Source organism: Macrosteles quadrilineatus, unplaced genomic scaffold, assembly GCF_028750875.1.
Source record: "Macrosteles quadrilineatus isolate MER2022 unplaced genomic scaffold, UCM_ALF_1.0 Scaffold_7__1_contigs__length_78375512, whole genome shotgun sequence".
Taxonomy (NCBI): domain Eukaryota; kingdom Metazoa; phylum Arthropoda; class Insecta; order Hemiptera; family Cicadellidae; genus Macrosteles; species Macrosteles quadrilineatus.
Genome location: NW_026542600.1, coordinates 51,241,766 through 51,266,720, shown reverse-complemented (window position 1 = coordinate 51,266,720; position 24,955 = coordinate 51,241,766). Strand labels below are relative to the sequence as shown.

General features: G+C 32.1%; 1 protein-coding gene across 4 annotated transcripts in view; it reads left to right on the top strand.

Moving 5' to 3' along the window:
* LOC128997906 (latrophilin Cirl-like) overlaps nucleotides 1-24,955 on the top strand; it is a 181,555-nt gene that overhangs the window by 122,475 nt on the left and 34,125 nt on the right. For 3 of the 4 annotated variants that reach the window (XM_054423716.1, XM_054423715.1, XM_054423718.1), the window contains exon 3: nucleotides 16,835-16,888. The exons of the other annotated variant lie outside the window; for it this stretch is intronic. In XM_054423716.1, coding sequence (XP_054279691.1) covers nucleotides 16,835-16,888 — 54 coding nt within the window. The remainder of the gene's footprint in view (nucleotides 1-16,834; nucleotides 16,889-24,955) is intronic. 4 annotated transcript variants of the gene reach the window in all.

The window sequence follows — 24,955 nt, the reverse complement described above, 5'->3', positions numbered from 1 at the left end:
CGATGTTCAGAGATGGGCATCTCTCACGATACCCTGCATTTAGGTAAATTCCGAATAAGTGGTCAAATCATTGACGGAAATACGGGTTTCCTATTGTCGTGCATTAATTGCGCCAAAGAGTTCCTTAATTGCGCCAAGCCCTCTAAGGGTTCCAAAGATGCTCCTTAGTTGCGCCAAGCTATATAGGTAGGGGCGAGTTGTTGGCAGAAGGAATAACCCTGTTTACGTGTTGACCTATCCTACGTGCCAACCTATTTTACTAACCTAACTTAACCTAACCTACTCAATTATACAATCAAAGAGCGCATCAATTGCGGACCCGTTAATGAACTTATCGGGTGGACCCTTATCTGGAGTAGTTGGCGTAATTCAGGAATACGTGAGTACCTGACCCAGCTGGCACCATTAATGTTCACCCTTTCCGGTCTATCATTCTTAACGTGTAATTTACTTAGGTAACATATTTTCACCATCTAAACAAAGTTTGATAAGGTTCAGTTGGTAGCGCGAGGACTCGTGGAACCAATGTCATGGATTCGCCCCCTGATGCCACCAGTGATATTAATTTGTAAACGTATCATTTTTATTCTGTATCGCCTCATTGGCTTCCTGAAACCCGTATAGGGACATACACAAGGTTAAGTAAGAGACTGCCTATCTTTCTCCTTTTAAATGGTTTTCTATGATAACCAATAGGTTATTGGCAGAAGCCTATAGGCCTACTGTAGTTTATTCAAAGATTAACATGATTATGCCACCTAATTGGATCATAGTTGTTTTAGTTCACGTTTTACTTCTTTTTATTTCTTTTTTTTCTTTATATTTTGTCAAATAATGATTTGTTTGGACGCAACTACAGTCGACGCATAGACTCGCCGCCCATGTCGGCTTATTCCATAAAACTACTGTACGTAAAATTTGTGTTAATTATAGATGTTATGTAAAAGGTTTATTTAATTTATTATTCTTTTAATTTCACTTATTTTTTGTTTTCTCCATTAAATAGTTATGTAAATTTTTGTTTATTATTTTGTCGGAATAAATTTATAGTTCATTAATTCATTCACCTTTTAAAAGTTTTGTCCACTTATTATACTTTTAGACGGTAGGTCTAGACAGAGTTATATTTGTTCCCCGAAATAAACTCTTACAATTTTTTGAAGATTTGGTTACTAAATCTATGTTGAAATCACACTGTAAAATGCTATGTAACTTCTTTATCATCATGTAATATTTTTTTGAAATCCAGATATATCAAAACGCAAGAAAGAACGAATCAATACATGCATAAAGTTCTACTAAATAATCTTAGAATTTCTGTTATGAACCATCTTTTTGTTGTTTGTTATGTCTTCCTTTCGTGTAGTATAATTGCTGGTATTTACATTTGTAATCTTTCTGGAAATATTGTTATTCCATTGACTCTTGTTTACACCAGTAATTTTCAGGAAGTCTACTGCACATTCCAACCGGCGATAGCCTACCTTTACTACCCTTACATAATAAATTTTACAAGTACCTTTTTGGCACGAGGTAAGAGGAATGGCTACAATGTCTTGTAATATCATAGAATAAAGAGTGAAACAGTGTCTAACTATTTTTTCTGTGGTAATAGTCACGAGTTTTAAATGCATAATAGTCTTTACGTACAGTTAGTTCTTGCCAACGAAGCAGTGACACTCTAGTTCACGCTGTTACATATGTTTGTATGCTTGTTTTATCAACATAAAAGTCATCTAAACCCGAAGGGATTCAAAAATCTCCTCCTAAAAGTAAATAAGGCATACTCGAATGTTATTCGAACAAAAGTTCTAATCAAACATGAATAAAAGTTTTCGAACAAATGAGCTTTAAACATTTTAAACAATATTAACAATAAACTAGAGCTAGACGATTGTCCCAAATTGTCTTTACATACTGACAAACTCAAACTACAAAAATGTATTTTTATATTTACCCTAAAAAGATAACACTTTTTATATAAACTCCAATCGTGCAGTTATGAAATCTTTCATCGACAGTTGTCAACTGAACATAATAGTCATCGTTTGATAAAACTCATCTGACGGATCCGAGAGTTATATTTAACTGATAAACAATTCAACCGTCACTACAGAATGTTCGGTTTATGAATAAATATTTTTAAAGCGAGTCCTCGACCTGGTCAAGTTTCCAGAGTATGCTTGCTTTTGCAAATAACAGTCCCGTAACCCGATATAGCAAAATAGCATTGTTAAAAATAAATGGTAATATCAATTTATATTGTCCAATTAAAACTTGGTGGATGTTTCTTATTTTAGCAAGACCATTTTTAGTCGAGTAGGTTTTCATCTATTGATGGTGGAATATATATTTGGATACATCAGAAATGTAATGAAGTAACGTTAGCAAACGTTCAAACACCTTGGCTGTATTACATAGTTTTTTAGTTATTTTTAAATCAAACCTTGTTCATCATATACAAAATATTTTGAAGGGGTTAGGGGTTCGTTTGGAAATTAAGAATATCGTCAAAGGTTGTAGAATAAAATATTGTAGGATAAATATAGCACCGATAACTCTTGGCTGCTATCAGATGGTGAAACTGCGGAAAAGAAGAGCACGGTTTGAACATGACTTGTGCGTTCTTCCAGCTTGAGATACAATAACCGATTTGATGTGACCTAAGTGACAAGCGGAGAGGGAGAGAGAGAAGCACGTAGTAGCATCTCCAGGCTCCCTTGGCTACTGAAACTTTCGATCGATCTGGTAATCGAATTATTGTATGAAAGGCAACATCGAACATGCCAATTGAGCGTTTGTTCGTCAGAATCGCAACATTGCATCGATCTATCGATTGTGGTCAATTGATTATTGAACCGGTAAAAGTTTTGTTTCGTCGGATTCGTTAACAATGATTCTTTACGGAATGGATATCAGGCTCAAGTGGATTTTGATAGGAATCATTTTCTGAACACCCTTTAGTTTTTTGTGATTCATTGCAAAAACCCATTTGGAAATATAAGTGTACTGGATCAATGATATCGGAGTAATTTTAGAATGTTTTCTGTGGTCCATTATTGGGTTTTAGCTTATGTGATAAAAAAACCTCCGTACAGTAAATAGTGGTCAAACATTTAGTTTAGCAAAGTGCAGCGTGATCAAAATTATCAAAGGATAAAGGTCATACGACATTTTATCATGACAAATTTTATTGACTGGTGGTAATTAAATCTTCCTTATTATCCTAAATCAATTCTGATACAAATATAGTCTACGAAAAGAAATACATTGTTAGAAATACATAGAACTCAGCTAAAAAATAACTGAAGAAAATCGTACAGATTTTCCTCATCCCCACTAGATTCTCAGTATTGGGGCCATTCCGAAATAGAACTGTTTGATTGGCAATTATAACAAGTAGGGCAATTAATTGCTTACCACATACAATTTTTAACGACCTATCGATGGTTCATTAGTTGATTACTTTAAAATAGCACATAACTATATTCATTTTATCATATTATTATATGTGATGGTGTAGCACCAACATACATTCGCTAGTAGTCCACTTGTTCTATTAAAAGAGTAACAAAATCAAAATGGGAATGGTCTAATCAAATAACTGACATTTGCTGTCACTACAGAAACTAAATTTTACTTATGCAGATATTCAACTATTTAACATCTCCCAGTTACAAGTTTGGAAAATGTTGTCACTTTAGTATTAGAAAATTAGTTGAGGCATTGACTATATAACATAAATGGTATATTTTATATTATGGTATAAAGTCAATGGTTGTGTTCAGATGAAAAATGTGTAATTATAGATTTGTTAATTAGCGTAATTTTACGATGTATCTCTCTATGTATTATGCTTTAGTAGAGGTATATTTAGACATCTAAATGTGTAAGTTATTTCTATTCGAATTAAATAGACAAAGCGACTTAATTGCAGACTGGATTTCGCAAATCAAATTAGCATAGCATACACTCATCAACCAACATGTTGAACCCCTTGCTTAAACATAACCTTGTGTAAAAACTAGCCAAAAATAATCGCGAAATAAACAACCAGTGCCCACGCTGTTCACAATTAAACTTAGCTCATACTCCCTCTGAATTTACACCTTTGCCGGTTACAAGTAATCATTTTACACTCTATATGGTTTTCAAATAATGATAATGGTTTTCTACGAACGAATATGGAATAATTGATTCCACTTCAGGTAATATTCTTTTTTGCGCATCGCCCAATTATAGGCCTATTGTTGCAACCGGGTATTTGCGTATTGAATAATTGCCACTGATATAGCCAACATTTTATAACGAGTGCGAGACAGGGATTGTTTCGAGTTTTTCCAATAAATATGTATCGTCAACAATAAACTATAACTAGGATATCCACATTGTACCACGGTTTAATTGGCTCGACGTCAAACTTGTTTCGATTGATTGACGTAGTTCGCTCGACTAAGTTGGTTGCCGTAAATTTGTTGGTGCGTGTTGTATTTTCACTCTAAAATATAAAAAACCAGCAAAAAATAACAATTTATTAAACCACGGCAGTTCACTTCGTTAACTAACGCGGTTGTCTCATTGGTGCATTGCAAATTTGAAACACAACTACTGTTTTCTTTTAAGTTTTACGGTACGCGATTATTATTAGTTTGTAATAGTAAATTGTTGACAAATTGTTAAACGTCATGTGTATTAAGATTGGTCTAACAATTTTTTGCTGGTTGTTATGTTAATAGATGGTCATTAAATTAATAATTTACGTTGCAGTTTCGTACTTTCCTATTAGCATTTTTATAACAAGTCATGTTAGTTGCATTTTTCCAAAAAATATTTTTTTTTTTTTAATTTATTCAGTACTACAGTACTTTGATTACTGACGAAAATCGTTTAAAATCCTAATTTAAATGACCAGTAACACACACAGGTACAATAACAGTTTGTAAACGCAGTTCCTAAAGGTTAACAGTACTACATATTGTTGTAGTAACCTCGAATTCAACCGTTGTTGGATATTGTGCACCAGCAATAAGAGACAATGTTTAGTTTTGGGTTAGGGTGGAAGTTTCCCCCTTCCTTGAGTTTTTCGTCTTTCCTGACAATGAAAAGGGCGAGCCCAGCTCCCCTATTGTTGTTTCGCCGTCATGGGCTGATTAAGAACTCTATGTTTTTGTAGAAGTCTTTGTTTTCTACATCGCAAGTATTACTCACACGGATTCTTGCTCATTTTTCGACGGAAATCATGCCCTTTTCCCATAGAATATAATGAAACTAGCTTCTGCTATAACAAACTATAAAGTATTGTAATAATTTTGTCATCACGGTTTGTTTTGAGGGAAATCTTGAAGTAATTGCAGCTTACCTATCCAGATTTAATTTAATTTATAAGCGGTAAGGTTTCCTGCGCTAGATAAATATGTAGACAAGGAAATGTCCGTTAAAGGAGAGGAAATATTACGATTCACTTAGAGAAGAGTATTTACATTTTCTCAGTGAAGATGCAACGTCAACCTCGTACAGCTTTGACATTGCAAACTTAGTTTGTTGAAGATGTCGTGGTAATCAGTTTTCTTGGTCGTTTCTCAGTGCATTTACATCTAACTGCATAACGTGCTCTGTAACCTGCATACAAGTTCACCATGTTAATATAGTTAGATATCGATATGGAATTTGTACTCGTAAAACTATTTGTTTTTCCGTATCATATAAGTTACGATAGTTTGATGGAATATGAGTAAAGTTGAAATATTTATGGTAAAAAGTAGAATCGTGGTAGAATAGTACTTCATCTTCGTGATCGATGACGATGACATTTTTTTATTAGTAAACCTATAAAGGCATACATTAATTACTTGGTTGTAGATTTAGGAAATTTGTTTTTTAATAATAAAAAAATTTGAGTTTTTTTGGCAATACAGGTATTCCATAGCAAAAGTCATGTGTAATACAAAAATCGTAATGAAATAAGTATACACACAAATACAGGCTACGCCAATGACCATATAAATAAACATATTTAAAAAATGAGACTTAGTTTTCCTATACTTTTTAGGAAAACCGTTTTCCATAGTAACATTTTAAATCGAAACGATGTTATTGCTGAACATGATACGTTTGGTTTGCAAGGCTATCTGTGTTGGTTTAGGTTATCCCTCTAGGTTATCAAGTTTGACTTAAACTATATTATTTCTTTGTTTGATCCATTGCACAATAGCGGGCTGTAATTCACAATCTCGTAACATATATAAAACTTACTATACAGAGTGTTTCCAAATTGTCTTGACATATTTTGTGGACTTGTTCCTTGAGCTAAGACAAACATAAATTGCCATATAAGTATGGGTCTAAAATACATAGATTTCTGTTTGTCGGTCTGTTTGTGATTTGTAAGAATTATTTTATATCTTGAGCATTTTTCAAAATTGGTATAAATGTGTATTTTAGTAGGTAAAAAGAGCTTACAAAGTTTCGTCCCAATATCTCAAGCCGTTTCAATATGACGGCCATTTAAAATCTTTAATACCAAATTTCATGATAACCTTCAATATTAAGAAAATTGTTCTTGAATCAAAAAGATGGAAATTTTAAGTGTAAATCAAATGAGACCTTGTTTGTTCAAATCGGATAACAAACAAACAAGGTCTCATTTGATTTGGAATTAAAAATTTAGATTTTATTTTATTCAAGAACAATTTTCTGAATAATTACAGTTGGAACTTTGTAAGCTCTTTTTACATACTAAAATACACATTCATACCAATTTTGAAATTTCTATCTTGAAAAATGCCCAAGATATAAATTAATTCTTAAAAATCACAAACAGACTGACTAGGCATTTTAGACACCTACTTATATGGCATTTTTTGTTTGTCTTATCCCAAGGAAGTCCAATTTAGAAACACCCTGTATGTCCAAACTGGATGTCAGCGTGATCTGCAAACATACGCCGCATGTGAAACATGTCAAATGTGATCGAATCGCGGAAGTTTTTGTTTTTCAATTTTGCCGTGTAAAATGCGTGTAGGGCCTAGGTCTGTTGTGTGTTCTATCCTTTGTTTGTCGGACGGGCATAACTGGAACAATCTTTTCATTCAAACAAGGCCCGGTCGCAAAAAGTGTCGAGTTACTGCCCATAGTGCCCATTCCCAAACCTACAAAGCGACCGGGGGTGGACGTGTACGATTTTTGAAAACCGTGAAATTAGTTTCCCTAGGACAACAAATAAGTCCCTTAGTCCACCCCCGATGTCATTTTTGACGTCTTTAGTTGTCTTTGGAGCACGTGATTCGAATTTAGTTAAATTTGCCATATCTCACTGAACTCTGGGAGATTTATCAAAACTCGGAGGGTGGCTGAAAAACATTCCTCATTCTAAATAGTTTCCTCTTTTAAAACGCTGAAGTGGATTATACTCGGTCAGATTATTATGTGTAATGTTTCAAATGCGTCGGATGAAGAATCAACACAATAAGGGAAAGTCCGATTTTTATTTGTTGGATTAAAAGGCCATATTACAATATTTTGATATTAAACATATTGCATATTTCAAACTTAAACACCGATTTTGGGTTTGAAAATCATACTGGGATCGAATAAATAATACTATAATATATATGTCCAGTCATTGTGTAAGTTTGAATCTAAAGCTGCAAATATTTGTCGAGTCTAACTGTCTTGAAATAAAAATCAGTTTAACCTCGTATAAAATATTCCTAAATTGTTCGATTTTTCGATATTATCCTGCAGACAGTGTTCTATTTATTACATTTGTTTATACTGACACTTGAGAATTAAGTCCCAAACACTTTATAGTTAAATTTTGACAAACACCGTTTACACAAACAGTAGTTTTACCAATGTAAGACTTGCTGATAAAATGTATATGTCCAGGAATAGGCGAAATACGTGTATTACAAATTCCACCCAATTGTAAATGAATATGGTTTATTGTAATAATTCATTTAAAACATTTTGATTAGTAAATGATATTTTAATTTAGTGAACCTTGTCAAAATTGAAGTCTTTAATATGTATATCATGGTCTTTAAAATTGTTAAACAGATATTTAGTTGCATTGGGTAAAAAGGATTTATTAACTCAATCATCTTATTGCACGGATATGACAAATCTTCATAATTTATCATATTGCCTCGGTAAAAAATCTCTAACGATCAATGTTGTCCCTCAATTCTTTACTAAAATCTTTGAAGCTTTAACTTTTCATTAACTTAAAACAATTCATAAGTAGAAATAAAATTAAAAAATAACATCTTTGTAGGTCAGTCAGTGTCAACTATCGTAGAATGTTCAATTAGAACAAATGGTTTGATTTGAAACTTGACATTTTAACCGGAGAAGAAACAACGAAAAATAAAATCCAGACAACAATGGACGGGGTTGCTCTACCGATTCGCGGACCGAGGAGCGCACAATACCTGATCTAATGGGAGGTCATAAATAAAATCCGTAAGGGTAGGACCAAGGAGCGCAGAGGTACCTTGCGCGCCTCGGTCCTACCCATGCAAGGAACTAATCCCCTAATTATACGGATTAAAAGAGACAATGGCTGGGTCAACCCTGCAAATAAATCCCATTAGTCGTGCCTCATTGAATACACTACTTTAAAATGAAAATGTAAGGAGTAATTTTGAAACTATAAATACGTTAACAGAGACAATGCAAGATACTGTATTATGCATTCGAAGTAGTTATCTTAAAAACAGTTGGTTTTTGTCCTACGTTAATCAGCCCATTTTCAATGCAGACAAACTGCATATTTTTCTAAGTGCAGTTTAATAAAAATTAAATACTTATCACTAAATAGTACGGAACTCAATTTTCATTATTCTATTATAATTAAAATCATATTAGATTATTCGAGACAGCTAAACTTTCTCTCTGCGTTTCAGAACTATCAAATGTTTACCTTATTTTGTTTTGTAGGTATAGTTTATACAATTTTGAAATAGCTTTGAAGGCATGACGACTATTAATTGCTTATAGCATGCATGATTCTACGTGATTTGTTTTGATCATCGACCCGTGATTCAACCTTCGTCTCCGTCCTGTGGAAACACCTGACATTTTCTCTCGTGATAGAGGTTAGGATATTGAATGACTTAATATTACCGGACGTTCGTACTATTTAGGAGCAACGAATACCATTCTTGAAACTAATTCTTAAGAACAACATTATATTATGTTGTGCATTTCCGGATTAGGTGGGTGAGCCTACTGCTGAAAGTGATATTTGCCAAATGACAATGTGCCTGGGCTAAATTTACTTCAAAAAGTAGTGTTTACATAGGCTTTGTTTAAATTTAAAAATACTTTTTGTATAAGAATTACTTAGGTTTTTCTGAAAGTATATAGTTATAAATATCTGAAAATAAATCGATTATTTTGTTTCGTTTACTTTTTTTACTGTTGTATTGCCGACAAAAAAGTGTATCTAATGAAAACATTTACTCCTCAAGATCCTATAATTATTCCCAACTGTTTAGACAAGCACAAATTTGTTTAGTCAGAATTTACTTGGCTATTTCCAAAGTAATGGTTTAAGCATCGTTTAAGTAGATTTTATAGCCTCCGGATTACCAATAAATATAAACATAATTACTCTATTTTAATGCTAAATTCAAATAACAATAACCGGCACATACTCTAAAAGGAATTCTAAAAAAAGAGTAAACTACAAAAATTAAAACTTGTCTTTATTCAAGTAGTGTTACCAGTTACAAAGTATCTATTAAAAAAATAAACTTTTGAGTCTAGAATCAAATAAGAGATAATAAGTAATGAGTAACTTACAATCAGTGACGTGGGGTTTTTTTATTTCTTGCTGTACATATAATAAGGTGACCAATTTTACAAATTCGTTACCGGTGCAGATTCCTAAAGAAAGTTCTACTCTCGGTTAATGTTAACGGTGCAGTTGGTACATTTTCTAACTAATGTCACAGATTCGTGGGTAAAAATACTTCGTTGGGGCAAATAAATCCTAATCAGAGTGCACCATAAGTCAGCATCCACAATGTAATATACTGTGATTTTTCTTTAAATTAACAATAACTGTTTCATCTAAATAAGGCTAACTGATTATTTCAGGGCAAAATAATCAAACTTATTTATCCAGCGAGAACAAAGTTATTTTTGAAAAACATCAAACCGTAGGCCTACAGTTTAAACATTTTTTAGGCCTGTACAAACATTAGTAACAATGAATTATGATGTTCGACGTTGTGACATGTTGCTATTTAGACATTGTGATGACAATGTTATATTATACATCATTTAACAAACGTTTTACATGGTGACAACATAAACGCCAAATATAGATGATAATTCGAAAATTAAAAGAAAGTAATACAAATTGAGTTTAAATTAGCAAGATGATTTGGAATTGCAATAAATTTAAAATTATATGGAATTTGATTCATGCTACCATAGTGTTGGCTAAGTAACTTTAAAAAATTGTTCCTTTGTAAAATCTTGTTTTTGTAATATTATGTTATCACTGTTGGCATTAAAAAGTAAAGCTTTCCTCCTAAGAAATGTGAAATGAATTGAGAATGGCCCGTATTTTATTTTTGGAAAAAATATATGGGATTCGAAATAGTACAAAATTGTCCAGATAAAAAGTCATCATTTTGACACAAATACAATATACATAGTAAAATTCTGACTCCGATCCTTGCTCTCGAGTCTGAGAAACTGCAAAGTATATCAACTATATACTGTATTGGTACGTATGTTTTGTATTACCTTTTCTTTTTATCAATCAATGGAAAAATAAAGTACTTCAATGGATATGCGCATTTTACATATCATAAAGAAGAGATGGTTTCTGTCTGTTGAATTTACCTATAAACTAAGATGTAAAATTCAGGTTTTTTTTATCAATGGTGGGTACACGTTGAAAGCATTTAATTGTATTCATGGATTTAAATTAGCTAAGGATTTTACAAACCATTCCTGCATAAAAATTAGTATATTTCATAGCGAGGGGTCCCATTGCAAATTTGCACATTTTCATAGGGTTCAACACCTTTTCTAAGGTAAAACTAACGGTGCTATACCCCTTTATTTTCAAAGATCATGTTTGTTTAAAGCAGTTATTAAAAGTGAATAAACTTACTAATTTACAATAATTTCCATTCATTGATTTTAGATCTACACCATGAAGACTAAAGTCACCTACCTTAATCAAGTCGCAATTATTAAAAAGTAGCCTATTTAAAATCCATTTTTATAAAATAAAAGAAATCTAAATGTGGTTTAACATTCAACTGAAGGATCAGCTTTTATATTGCAATTTAAATTCGAAAGTTAAAGTGTACGGCCTGGTAATTTGTTGATACATTAGTTTGGTAATAAGTTGCACTAGAAAAATATACCTGAATCAATGGTGTAATCAGTGAGGCGGGACTAATGGGATTTACTCGCAGGCATTGTCTTGTTCAACCCTCGTAAGTAAGGGATTAGTTCCTTGCACGGGTAGGACCAAGGAGCGCAAGCACCTCTGCGCTCCTTGGTCCTACCCCGACGAATTCTTCGGCCGAGGGGTTGACAGTTTTACGACTTGCGCTCCTCTGTCCGTTTCCCTGCTCTACCAAGTAAGCATTTGTTTTGTATTCTTGCGTTTCGTCTCGTGTTTGGACTTTCCAATCGACAAGTTACTCAAGTTTCAAGTTCATTGAAATGTGAGAAAAAAATAACTTCACCATCTTGTTCCAAATTGTTTAAATATTTTTGAGAGACGGTACAACTTTGAACTAAAGTATTTTGCTTACCTCAAAAACATTTTCTTGAAATATATTTTAAATGTTGTTATTTTTATTGTTGTTTTTGTTTCCTTCTTATTTTATTAATTACAACTAATAATTAGTAGTTGACATAGTTTGATTTAATTTGTTTAGCTATAATAATTTGGTGTGTGCAATATTGAGGAAATATTACTGCATTTAATATAAAATAGTGACCCTTTTACTAATCCATTCTTATATGAATTAAGACGTTTATACCTTCAGGTGATTGTTTATGGTAACATGTTAAATTTATGATTGTTAGTTTTGAAACAAATAATTTTAATTAATGAAAACAAATCACCCACCTATATTAAAATCTTTGCCCTTATATTTGTTTACAGGTAGTTGGTTTTGATTGTCGTTTTAACAGATTTTTCCTAAATTGGGGTTGAAATAAAAAAAAAAAAACAGCATTTACACATATAGTTTTCAAATGTGCCTGAATAATAAATTGTCTGCAACAGGATACGGCTTTGTATTAGTATTTTGTGAAACCAATATAACTAATCTATTTATGTTTTTAAAGATACACTAGCCATTACAACAAAAACTTTTTCACTATCTAATTCCCTATATTTACTCATAGACTTGTATCGCCAGCTAAAAATCATTTATTATGCTTTGTGACCAGAAACACATCTCCATACATATATCTATATGGTTAAAATCCTTTCTTTGTAATTATATCCCTAGAGTATTTGTTGTTTACAAACGTGTTTAACAAAACGCTTTACCTTAAATTGCAATACGTTTAATTTGTTTGTTAAAATATAAAATATTTAGTCAGAAAAGCTTTATATGCCGATTTTAATGACGGTAACTTCGTTAGAAATACTGTATACATTAAAACACGCTCTTCTACTGAGTCGACAAGAATATTTCATTTCATCGAATGCCAAAGTGATCTTTGATTACGTTTTCCAGTTATTGCTTTTATAAACTAACGAATGAACATCAATGTTATCAGTTATGTCCGCTTGGTTCGTATTCGAATTCGTGTTATTCGAGCTTAAATTTCTATTATTACATACATTTTTATTTAATCTGTTCAACAAATATAAGTTTTGTGAAGTGATCGCCAGTGTATAAAGTGATAAAAGATAAAACTGCCTCGATTATCTTGCAATATTACATTTACATTTCTAAATCAATTTAATTTTTTTTTTATTTACATATTTTTATTTGAACAACTTTTTGTCCTCCAAATTTTGGAATAATAAATTTTAAATGGTATTTCCATGTTTATATTTTAACCGTAGAACTACAGTATATTATTTATGGTTTGAACAAAGCTAAAACCGCAACCATAATATCAAGAAGGTATTTCTGTAGAAGTATTCCCCTCCCTGAAGTACGTCAAAGATTATAGACTAACCGCAGCGATAATCGATTTATGGTCAGTGTACAGAACTCATAAATAATTTTCACGAAAGGTTTTGCTTGTAATGAACGATTTCGACGAGAACTTCGCCATTAAGCTAGAAGCTATTTCAGATACAGAATAGTGTTTTTACTCGTTGTATTGCAACCGGTTGTATATTTAGACGTCCGGAATAATTTCTGTAAAAATAAATCAATCGGAGTCGGCGGGTTTATTTGGAATTCCAACAATCGGAATACAATCCATCCACAGATACACCTCTGGTTCTCATAGCCCTAGTGCGGCACAGGGCAGTAAAACTTAATGGAACACATCACTGTAATTGTCCAGAGGGAATGGGAAACTAAGCAATAAAATGGTGAAAAATTAATCTCACTTTACAATGTACAAAGCGATGGCTGTAATGAGTTTACTTCGAACGTTGCCTACCATGTCAGGATCCCCATAATGTATCCCATTGTCGACCCCTCATCATGGGGCTAATGAAGTTCCTTTTGTGAATGGATCATTTTAAATATATCGTGTATACTTATTTGTTATATCGCTGTGGTAATTTAGCCATTACTTGAAATAGCTTGGTGTGTAAATATAAAACGCAATAAATAAAGAATATTTCATCGTGGTTTATAATATCCTATGTAGTGATTTCTAGTTTATTTTATGTACTGTCTTACCTCTTACCACTCAGAAACTAAAATATAAACAATAACACGATTGTGTAGGCTTATTTGTACGAGCGACTTCATTTGACTATGTTGATAGTTATGGATGTTAACATTATTTTAAGGTTAACGTTTGTTAAACAGGGGGTTGTACTTTCCTTTTTTAGTGTGAAATCTGAGTTCAAATTTTTACATCAATCAATGGCAAAGTGATTACGAAGATAACTTTTCAAAACACTCAAATAGATTAAAAGTTCGAAAACTTGTTTGGTGAATTCCCCAAAAGTTATTTTTCAGTCTTCAGATTCTCACTTTAGCAGCAAAGGTCTGGAACATGTGTGCCTGGTACAAATTACATTTTATGAGGACGCGACTTTTATTTTTGCCGAGCAATGTTGAAGGGTAAGGAAATGCAGGTTTTTATGTCGGCGTTTTGTATTAAAGTGGATAAGCGATGGTCGGATCTGTTCGCCCATCGACTTTTCCCCATACCCGCATTTATCTGGCGAATTTCTTGTGCATGCGATATTGAAAGATTTTATTAATAAATTCCTGATTATAATTGCCTATGTTAGTCTACACGGAATGTTTATCGTTAATAAATTAAGGGATATTTTGAAAACCTTTAAACCTAGCGTGGATAATTTAAAAATATAGTGATTGTTCATGATTTCTCAAGAACAAATTTTAAAGTAGTAGTAGAATTCAGTGTTATTTTCTGTTTTTTTTTTTTTTAATTGCATATAAGGGGTACCCAATTTTATTTATGTATCAACCAATTAAATTCCATTTACACGTCCGAAGGTTCGATGCACGTCGAGACCCACTGGAAGCCCGCTATCTAAATAACCGCCTTGCATTTATTGAAGCCAAGCATGTGTTTTTGTACAACGCCCAGAACACTTTGGCTGTCAATGAAATCAACATGTAGCTTCCTGAACAGTTTTGACTTGCTAACTGGTCTCGTTTTTTGTGTTCCTAAACATACGAATTTGACTTTAAGTAATAATGGGGCTCAGTGAATTGAGATGTAATTCGGAAAAGGACGAAACAAGATAAGAATCTGCCAAAGATGGTAGAGTTGTGTTTCATGATGTTTATTATACACATAATTTTGCGTTTCTAAAACCTTACAAAACAGCGTACAGTTTGGCCCAAGTTGACTATAGATTCTTAAATATTATGATCAAATTATAATTCCGACATTCATCAAACTTATAACTATTGTTAACTTACTTGCAAGTACAGCACGTAATTATAAATGCCCCAGAAGAGATATTGTTATGAATTCGATTTCCACGCAATTTTGGATTTAGAAAAAAACGTTACTACGTTCCAGAAGCAAACCAATAATGTCAAAACAAACATTCTTTGATACTCACATTTACTCTTGCATCATATTACATCGTAATAAGCTATTTCGAGTTCAGTTTTAGACAAATGAATTATTATGAAAATTAGTTTCAAAATTCGCTGCACCAGTCTAACTGTAATTACTGTAATTGTAAACACGTCAACACTACGAACACGAAAACTTTTATTCAGTAGCCTAGTTGAGGCCAGGCGTTTTTCGCAATCCATCTACTGCTTTAATAACATCACAGAATTCAATGTCAACTTAATGCAATGCAATTCTCCTTCTCTTCAAAAGTAGAACCAACGTGCATCGTGACATCGTGTTTATGTACAGTACTTAAATGTTTCTGGTTATCAAATCATGCAACGGCGGACTAGCATTATATTTATCAATATTGTATAGCGGATGGCTTATCGAAAACATGAAAATTTTATGTTTCAAGAGTAAAATATGGGACACACGAATATTGAACAGAGTTGTGACATTTGGTAAGAGAGAGAGAAAACCAGAGGTGTGTTGGTGTGTTTCTGTGTTGTTGTGTGAGTAGATTCGCGTGCGCGCGCGTATGTGCATCCACCGCTGACGTTCCTATTGTCCTTTGCCCTCTGCTATCGGTTTTTATTGTTCTTTCCGTTGACGCCATTCTTTATCCCTTATCTCTTTTTCCCCATCTCCGGCTCTCGCCATTTCTCAGTACCCACCTTGCTATTTTTAACTGTGAATTTACTATGTGTTAAATTCTAAAACAGTGACCACTTACTTCGATAGATTTGTAAAAGGAAAGGATTGATCTCAGAAATTTTCGAAAGTTTCAACATTTTGCGCACTGCCAAAGAGAACTAGTTGTAGAGTACTTACCGTGTGCTAATATGCTGTACTTTTAAACATTGTATTTGTACCGCCATTGTGGTACTTTTTCAATACATAATATATAAAAAATGTAAACAGGATATTTCTATATTGTCTGGACATATTTTGTGGACTTGTTCCTTGGGCTAAGACAAACATAAAATGCCATATAAGTATGGGTCTAAAATGCCTAAATTTCTGTTTGTCGGTCTGTTTGTGATTTAAGAATATTTTTATATCTTGGGCATTTTTCAAGATAGAAATTGGTATACATGTGTATTTTAGTAGGTAAAAAGAGCTTACAAAGTTTTGTTCCAACATCTCAAGCCCTTTTTAATATGGTGGCCATTTAAAGTCTTGAATGCCAAATTTCATGAAAACCGTACATATTAGGAACATTGTTTTCAGATCAAAAAGATATAAAATTTAAATCCAAATCAAATGAGACCTGGTTTGTTAAAATCAGATGACAAACAACCGAGTAATCAGTTTTTTTCTACATTCGGTTACGCAATAAAACTACCATACGTCCATTCTGCTCCGTAAAATAACAAATAATAAAAATATTGAAAATTACGTATTGAAAATTTTTTAAAGAATAGATTCAAGTTCCATCTGCATGATATCGTCAAAGGTTTACTATTATAAAAGACTAGTTTTCCCTCGACAGTCTTCTGTGCTATCGACTGTGTTCACTATTCAGATTGTGAGTCATGTTCTGTCTGGTGACTTTTGTTGTATTCCTGTCATTTGGAGTTGTATATTTTGCTCTTTCTTGCAGGTGAGAAGAATAACCCCGCTTTGCAAGACAACTCAGAATTTAATTTACCTAAAGGTAAAAATTTTTATGTTGTTCCTCCTCTGTCTTGAATCTTTAAATCTTTTCCAAACTTCATCACTTTCTATCTCTTACTTCTCTCTGTCTAATGTTTGATGTAGATTGAAATTGGGATACAAAGTTGTGGTTTTCACGTATTTCTTTATTTTTCACTTGTTTAATTTCGGAAAGCTATTGCAAGTTTTCTTTATTGTCTAATGAAAGCGTAGTTGGTTGTTGTTGTCTCATACAGTATAGAATGCCAAATGCATTTGCTATGAGTCCAAAAACATAAACCTTGAAACTTATATTTGGGATAAACCTGAGGCAAGGATCTTTTCTCTGAACAGAGTAGAACTGATACAAAAAATAAGGTAGGTGTACTTTTTGGCAACAAGGAAAATCATTGACACTTCTGGTAACAAGCCAATAACCAATTACTTGGTTCCAGACAAACGTTCGCTGTTAGAAAAACCAATAAGTTAAAAATACTCGGCACCATAGTAGATACACTTTCCAAACTGATGATAAAGTGAATGTTTGTTCTGATATCTGGGATTCTCACAAGTCTGTCTATGTTTGATGAGATTACCAGGGATGACAGCTTGTGAAAGAAACAAACTTGTCATATCAGTGATTGGAGTTGTCTGGCTTATGTTCTATAGCCCTGATACATTGGTTAAATTGAAGTCAAACTAAATAAAGTTTGAGTTTTAGCTGTGATAATTAGATGTTTCCAACTTTAATTTGTACACTCAAAAAAACTTAAATTTGCTATTAACGATTATTACATTCATTACTATCGTATATTCTCTATGTTGCATAAGTATTCTGCGAAAATTACGTAAATTGACTAAGTTGCCCACTGATCACACATGGACGGTAAAATTATGTAATACAATTTCAAAATACAATACACACATATTTTTGCATCCTTCAAATTACAATGAAATGCCATTACAATGAAAATATTTGAGTGACATACATTATCCGGCAAATGGAAATGGTTTTCGGTTGAGTAAATTTTTACCATGAAGATGTCAAAGAACATGGTTATAACTAGAGAGCACAGAATAGAAATGTATAGAAAATCTGTAGACCTTTAAGCAGGTAATACAAAATATTCTGCTCACACTGTTTGACCGATTCTAAGAAGGTGTCATTATGACTTTTGATATGATGGGTATTGCTGCTGTGACCTAAGCTCTCCATAACGCGTTTATTTGTTATGTTTCAGGATATATTATATAACTTGTTTCAAAATGTAATAACTCTGCCGCTTGATATTGAATGATTCTAACACATTCTGTTCCATATGATATGCTCGTTACGAAACTTTCGTCATTTTTGAAACTCTAAATTCCAGCATCTCCGCTGATTTTTGCCATTGTTTCATGAAAATTGGTTTACATAAAAAGAAATGTATCTTTCGCAAAATTTATGTTTAAATAAAATTCGTATATGAATTTGGAAATAACATTTGGGGTTCCAACATGGAATCTTGACCCTGGAGAATAAGTTATCAGAATCACATTCTGTCTGAAATGTTTCAATTAACAAAGACAGTAGTCTGACAAGTAATTCAGTTAACAAGTCTTATATTCCTCACAATTTCCAATGTGACAATGAAATGTAAATCGGTTTACAAATATAAACAAAGTAGGCCTAATGTTGTACTTGTGGCTGTTCTTTTTATTTAACAAATCATTTTCGATTCCTAACATTTTATTGAATTTGTTTTCATGGTAAAACCTAAGTCCAGGAGATTTATTTTCATTACGAACATTTGTGGGATAAAAATTCAAGAAAGCAATAAAAATCCATTTACAGTTATTATGGAAAGGTGGTGTTTGTTCAAAATAAAAATGTTTAACGTAAATATTCTAGAATAGGTTCAATAAAATAATTTCAAAACTCTTGAGTAATATTCGTCATAGTAAGATTAATCATTCTGAATAAAAATAAAAATATTTTTAGTTTCAATTTTGATTTATGGTCTTCATATATTACTTTTAAAATTAAAGTAAATGTCTATCGTGAAATTAAAAGATTCTCTGTGATCTCCTTAATATATTTAACTGTTATATCAAGTTGCAATCTATGTTCAGACATAATATGTATATCATTTATACTTTTTAATTAAGTATAGTAATACTAAAAAATTCAATAACTAATTTTTAATGTTACTAAAAATGTAAAAATTAGCAGTATTTTCCTCCTGTAGAATTCAAGTAAGTCTTATTTATTTACAGTTAAGAAATCAACATTCTCAAGCTATGAACACAATGTGCTGCTTGTTGTGGAGTTATAGTAATCGGAGGTCAACTTTGGAATGAAGTGATTTCATCCCTGAGTCATTGGCCCTAGGGAGTTTTCACTTTATGACCTTTCAAACTGCATTACTTGCCTCAACAACCAAATCAAATAGGCTACTGATGTTACTAAATCCTGTTCAATAGTAGATTTTCTATAACAACCTAGTTTACGTATAATTTCATTTATTTAAAGATTGCATTTGTTCCGGTATTTAGTATTTTATATTTAGTTGGGTACATTGAGTGGATATTAGTTTTTACCAAAGTTTGTCGATTGGTTGATAAAATTGGTGACATTATATGCAAAATTACTTAATAATAGGATGCTTGATAGTAAATTAACTGCTGTTTATTGGTGGTCCGTTAAATTTCAAATTTAGTTGTAATTTCGAATTTGTGTATCTCACAAAATGTTAAATCCATGGAAATGTTTCGGAAAAACTGCAAAGATGTTTGTTGAAATTTGTTAATATTTTTGAAATGTTACCTACTCAAAGACGCATACAAAAAATTTCATAACTAATAAAACATAATAATAATAAAAACTCTTGGAAGTCCTTTAATGTTTATCAAAAATTTAGTTTGTTTCTGATGCCCTACAGCAATTTAGCGTTTGCTTATAACTTTTCATCATCAAAATGTTCATACACAACTTCAAAGTGATAAATTTCAATAAAATCAGTAAGCACATACTCTCTCCATTGGTAATGCAAAATGTTTTCCAGATAGAGGTAAAATTGTAAGAGTAGCGAACATAAAGAGGTGAGCTGAATAGGCTCAGTCAACTGTAACCATAACCAATATTTAAATTATCGTTTCTCTCAGAAGCCCACTTCACAGTGCAGTATGTAAAGCCATGGTTGTTATACCCTAACCAGATTATCTTTCCAGATAGCTGATTCAATACTGTACAAATAAAGCATCACTAACTCTTCCAGTTCCAAGATTTTTCTCTAAAAAAATCACAAAATAACAAGAATTTTTTAGCAACGGTTCGTACTGTTTTTTAAACATTATTTTTAGCTTAAAATGTGCATTGTCACACACATGACATCGTTATTTGTTCTATTTGCTATTTGTGGATATCTGTATAGGCTCAAATTTATATTAACAGGAGTATAACAAAACTATTTGATATTTAATAATGGTATACTCCGAAATTGTTCAGTTTTGTACCACTTATTACCACTTCCTTCATATATATTTTGAATACTGCTGAAATAAAGTAGAGTGTATTTTTACTAGTGTATCATCTGAAGAAGCTTAGTAATTGAGACATTTTCTGAAGATGACTTACTTCCCAGGAATACATAATTATTGAACATTTCTGTCTTAAATGTTATGTTTCAGCTTTTTTGGTGCGAAACAGTAAAGAAAACACTGTATGTTGAATTGTTTGATAGTACTTTCAAGCCCCAAAAAACTATACCAAATTACCACAATAAATAGAAAATAGGAATTAGAGATGCCATTTACAATATGATGTCATATGTACAATATCATGTTTTACAGTACTTTAACTTAAGCATACGGTGTACAAATGATGATTCCAACGTGTTATAAAAATTATTTTTACAGAAAAGTGTGGAATATATTAAAACAAACATACAGAAACCGTCAGATCGGTTGCTGTTGATTAAAATTCTTAAAAAAGAGTAAAGAACAAATAAGTAATCAGCACACATGAAACGGGCCAGTAGTTAGTTTTGCATCTCTGAAATAATTGCAAACCTTGTTGATTACGAAGTAAAAATGTTTCTCTGCCAAACCATATTCAGCGTTACTTTGCCTAACTTAACATTTATATTTTCTGTAAAATTACAACTTATCTCTCTGGCAACATAAAACGTACAACACTCTTGTATTTAGTGTTTAGTGTTTTTGTTTTATATAACTGTTATGATATTTTGGATATATGAATCTTTAAACAAAATATTGTTGTTTGTACAGTAATTATAAAATAATGCAATATCTATAACGTTTTGCTATAAACATGAAAAACAATATACTATGCAATTAAAATAGTAAATCCCAAATCTGTACTGTACTCTGGTATTATCCCTGGTCTTATCCCTTCCACTAGGTGGTGAGCACGATCCTTTGTAAATATTTTATCACAATCAGCCAAAGTAAATTTTGATGCTTCACATGTAGTCTGAAGAACTGTTATTGTTACATGACATAAGAAATTAAAGTTTTGACCTAATTTAACAAATGTATATCTATCAAAAACCTTGTTTAAATTCAATCAGTATTGTCAAATTTTAGAGATAAATGTAACGGAAATGAAGACATCATTGAACAGATAGATGGATTATTTTGTGTACAGTATTCTGTGTTCATGACTGATGTTGCGTTTATAAGTTTTTAACACAGTTGTCAGACCACGGTAAAGTTGTTTATATGATTAATGATTGGCATTGTGTTTATAACCTTTCACACAGTTGTTACACAGTGTACATTGTGTATGCAACATGTTGTGTTCACGTCTAGCCGTTTATAACTTTTTAATACCGTAGTCAGGCCACCCTATACGTTGTTTACACAACATGTTGTTTTCTTGACTAGCGTTACGTCTACAACTTTTCACACATTTGGTACACAGTGTACATTGTGAATGCAACATGTTGTGTTCACGTCTAGCCGTTTATAACTTTTTAATACCGTAGTCAGGCCACCCTATACGTTGTTTACACAACATGTTGTTTTCTTGTCTAGCGTTACGTCTACAACTTTTCACACATTTGGTACACTGTGTATGCAACATCTTGTGTTTACGCCTAGCCATTTATAAATGGTTAACACAGTAGTCAGGCCACCATATACGTTGTATATACAAAATGTCCAGCGTTACGTTTAAAACTTTACACACAGTTGGTACAATATGTATGCAACATGTGTTCATGTCTAGCGTTGCGTTTAAAACTTTACACACAGTTGGTACAATATGTATGCAACATGTGTTCATGTCTAGCGTTGCGTTTAAAACTGTACACACAGTTGGTACAATATGTATGCAACATGTGTTCATGTCTAGCGTTACGTTTAAAACTTTACACACAGTTGGTACAATATGTATGCAACATGTGTTCATGTCTAGCGTTGCGTTTAAAACTGTACACACAGTTGGTACACAGTGTACATTGTGTATGCAACATGTTGTGTACATGCCTGGTGTGTTGTTTATAACGAGCAGTGTAGCTCCGCCATTGTGCTACCAGACTCTGCAATTAGTCAATCAAATCATCCTCTACCACAGCTTGATCCTTGTGATAATCCTACCATCGATTCTAATCAACCCCCCTCCCTTTGCTGTCTCTCTCTCTCTCTCTCTCTCTCTCTCTCTCTCTCTCTCTCTCTCTTGCAGATTATCTTCCATTAACGATTCAATTAATTTTTGAAAAACTGTTAACTCCATATCATGCAGGCTTTGTGTGAACACATGTCGCTTAGTGCACCTGAATGAGTAAGGTCAGATACATAAATTAATGTAAAATGTCCAACGTTATGCTTAACATGATGCACTTTATTTAGTTAGTTTTTATAACACTACTTTATTCAAATAAATCAGCTATTTTCTTCTTTTGTATAATAATAATGGTTTCTTAACCATAATTTATACTTATAATACATTTCATGATACTCAGTTTGCTTGGAAAAATCTATTAGGTATTTATTTAAATGTTCTCTTTTTGATTAAATTATTTCGCAAATGAAAATTGCAGGTCAGGTTATTACCCAGAAATAGAGGAGTGATGTTTTTAGCGACGACGTATTTTGAATATCTTCTGAAGTGGGGCTTAAACAACTTGAGTGCCCTTGTCCATGTTTAAGTTATTTCTGGAATTCTGCTCAATTACTGTAACAGTTTTAGTATCCATTCGTATACCTTGGTTTATTTCTGTGAAATAATAACCCTTACGAATTCTATTGAAAGCTCAAACAATATAAATTCACATACGTTCCTTTTTAATTAATCGGAGTACAGCTTAAGTGTTTTCAGGTTTAAATTGTACAAGCTGGATGCATCTTGGAATAAAATTAATGACAAGTATGTTTGCTGAGGTGAAATATATTAATTTAACCCATCCTATACAATTGTTATGTTCCCTAAACCATATATGTGTCAGTGTATTTCACTTCGTAACTTATTACAATATCTACATTCTGAGCATAATTATTGGTAAAATATTATGGTAAATAATTGTGTAAATTCAATTAAATTATCACTTTACAAAACTTTGAAACACCATTGATTGTTGGCTTGTAAATAACTAATAAACTATTAGGAAACTATATTAAATTGATCAAAGATTAAAATGTGTTTAGTAAGCATATTTTTTAAATTCCTAAAACATAATTACAAATAATATATTTCACAAAGATTTTACGTTAAAATATATTTTTTACTTCAGTCACGGCTTACTAACTTTCTGAGGTGAATAATGTTGATTTGATACAAGACTGAAGTAACTTGTACAATAAACTATATTTGTCTAAGCAAGTTTCAAATAAGACCAAGTTTCAAATGAGATATCGGTAGAACCAGCATAGCTTGTAAGATACCAGCATCAAACTTAGGTTTATAGTAGGCCGACAATGTTCATAGTTTATAATCATCAATAAACCAGGGTATGAATTTGGCATGATATCATTTTAGCAATCGACCTGCATAAATAGATGTCATAAAAATTAATTTGATTTTGATTTTTACTTCAAACTCTAGCGGAATTCCTCAACCAAAATGTGATGCTATGGTTGGTTTTCTGTGTTTTATACAATATCTTTTTTCAGTTAGTGGATTTTGTTGTTGTTGGGAAATTGCTAAAGAATGTCATATAGATTTTAAATTGTTTGTGCTTTTAAAAGTAGCCTAAACTAACTACACAGTAAAATTATTCCTTGATTACCAACCCATGAATGTTTCCACCAAAGCAGAAAATGTTTACTTTAATTGGTTTATTCAATCATGAATGAGGAGGCTTTTATTGGAACTTGTATGGATCTGTAATTGTAGGTTATTCTTGGAAGATCAAAACATCTCGCAATTAGTTTCCCCTCTCCTGATACTTGTGTCTATTTTGAGTCTTTCATTCTTTCATTTCAAAGAGCCCTTAATTAATTGTTGATCTTTGAATGGCACATCGAATTTCGTTATAATTGTTATGTTGAGTATAGGTAGTATAATTAGACTCCACTTTTAACACGGATACTTTAACAAGTTTATTTTAATTCTATTACTTTTAAATTTTTCGTAAAACTTGGTTGCTTATATGAATTTATTTCTTCAAATTTAATTTGACGTACCATTTTATAATATTTGCCTGTTTATTATTGTATGTTTAAGATTTTCAAAATTTGTTAGTCCCAAGTTTTGGCATTTTGACCGCACCAAACTAATATCAAGTTTATATAATATTAAAACTTAAAACTAAATAAAATGTATGAATAATAATAGTAATGCTCAAAAGGATCACACAGTTTATTATCAAACAACTACAATATAGTTTTGTTTCAATAACTGAATCTCCAAAATGTATCATTATTTAATTATCAGCATTATCTTTTTCTTGATAATACCCAAGGACTACGGTTATTAATCATAAACTGTCCCTGAACATTGAACAAATAGAATAGTCTGGCACATGTGCTTAATGTCACTGGGCTTGTGAAGATGGAAACCTACTAGTAATTTAAGGGTTACAAAATAGTCATATACTGTAATTGAAAATGTTTTACTGGGCTTGTGAAGATGGAAACCTACTAGTAA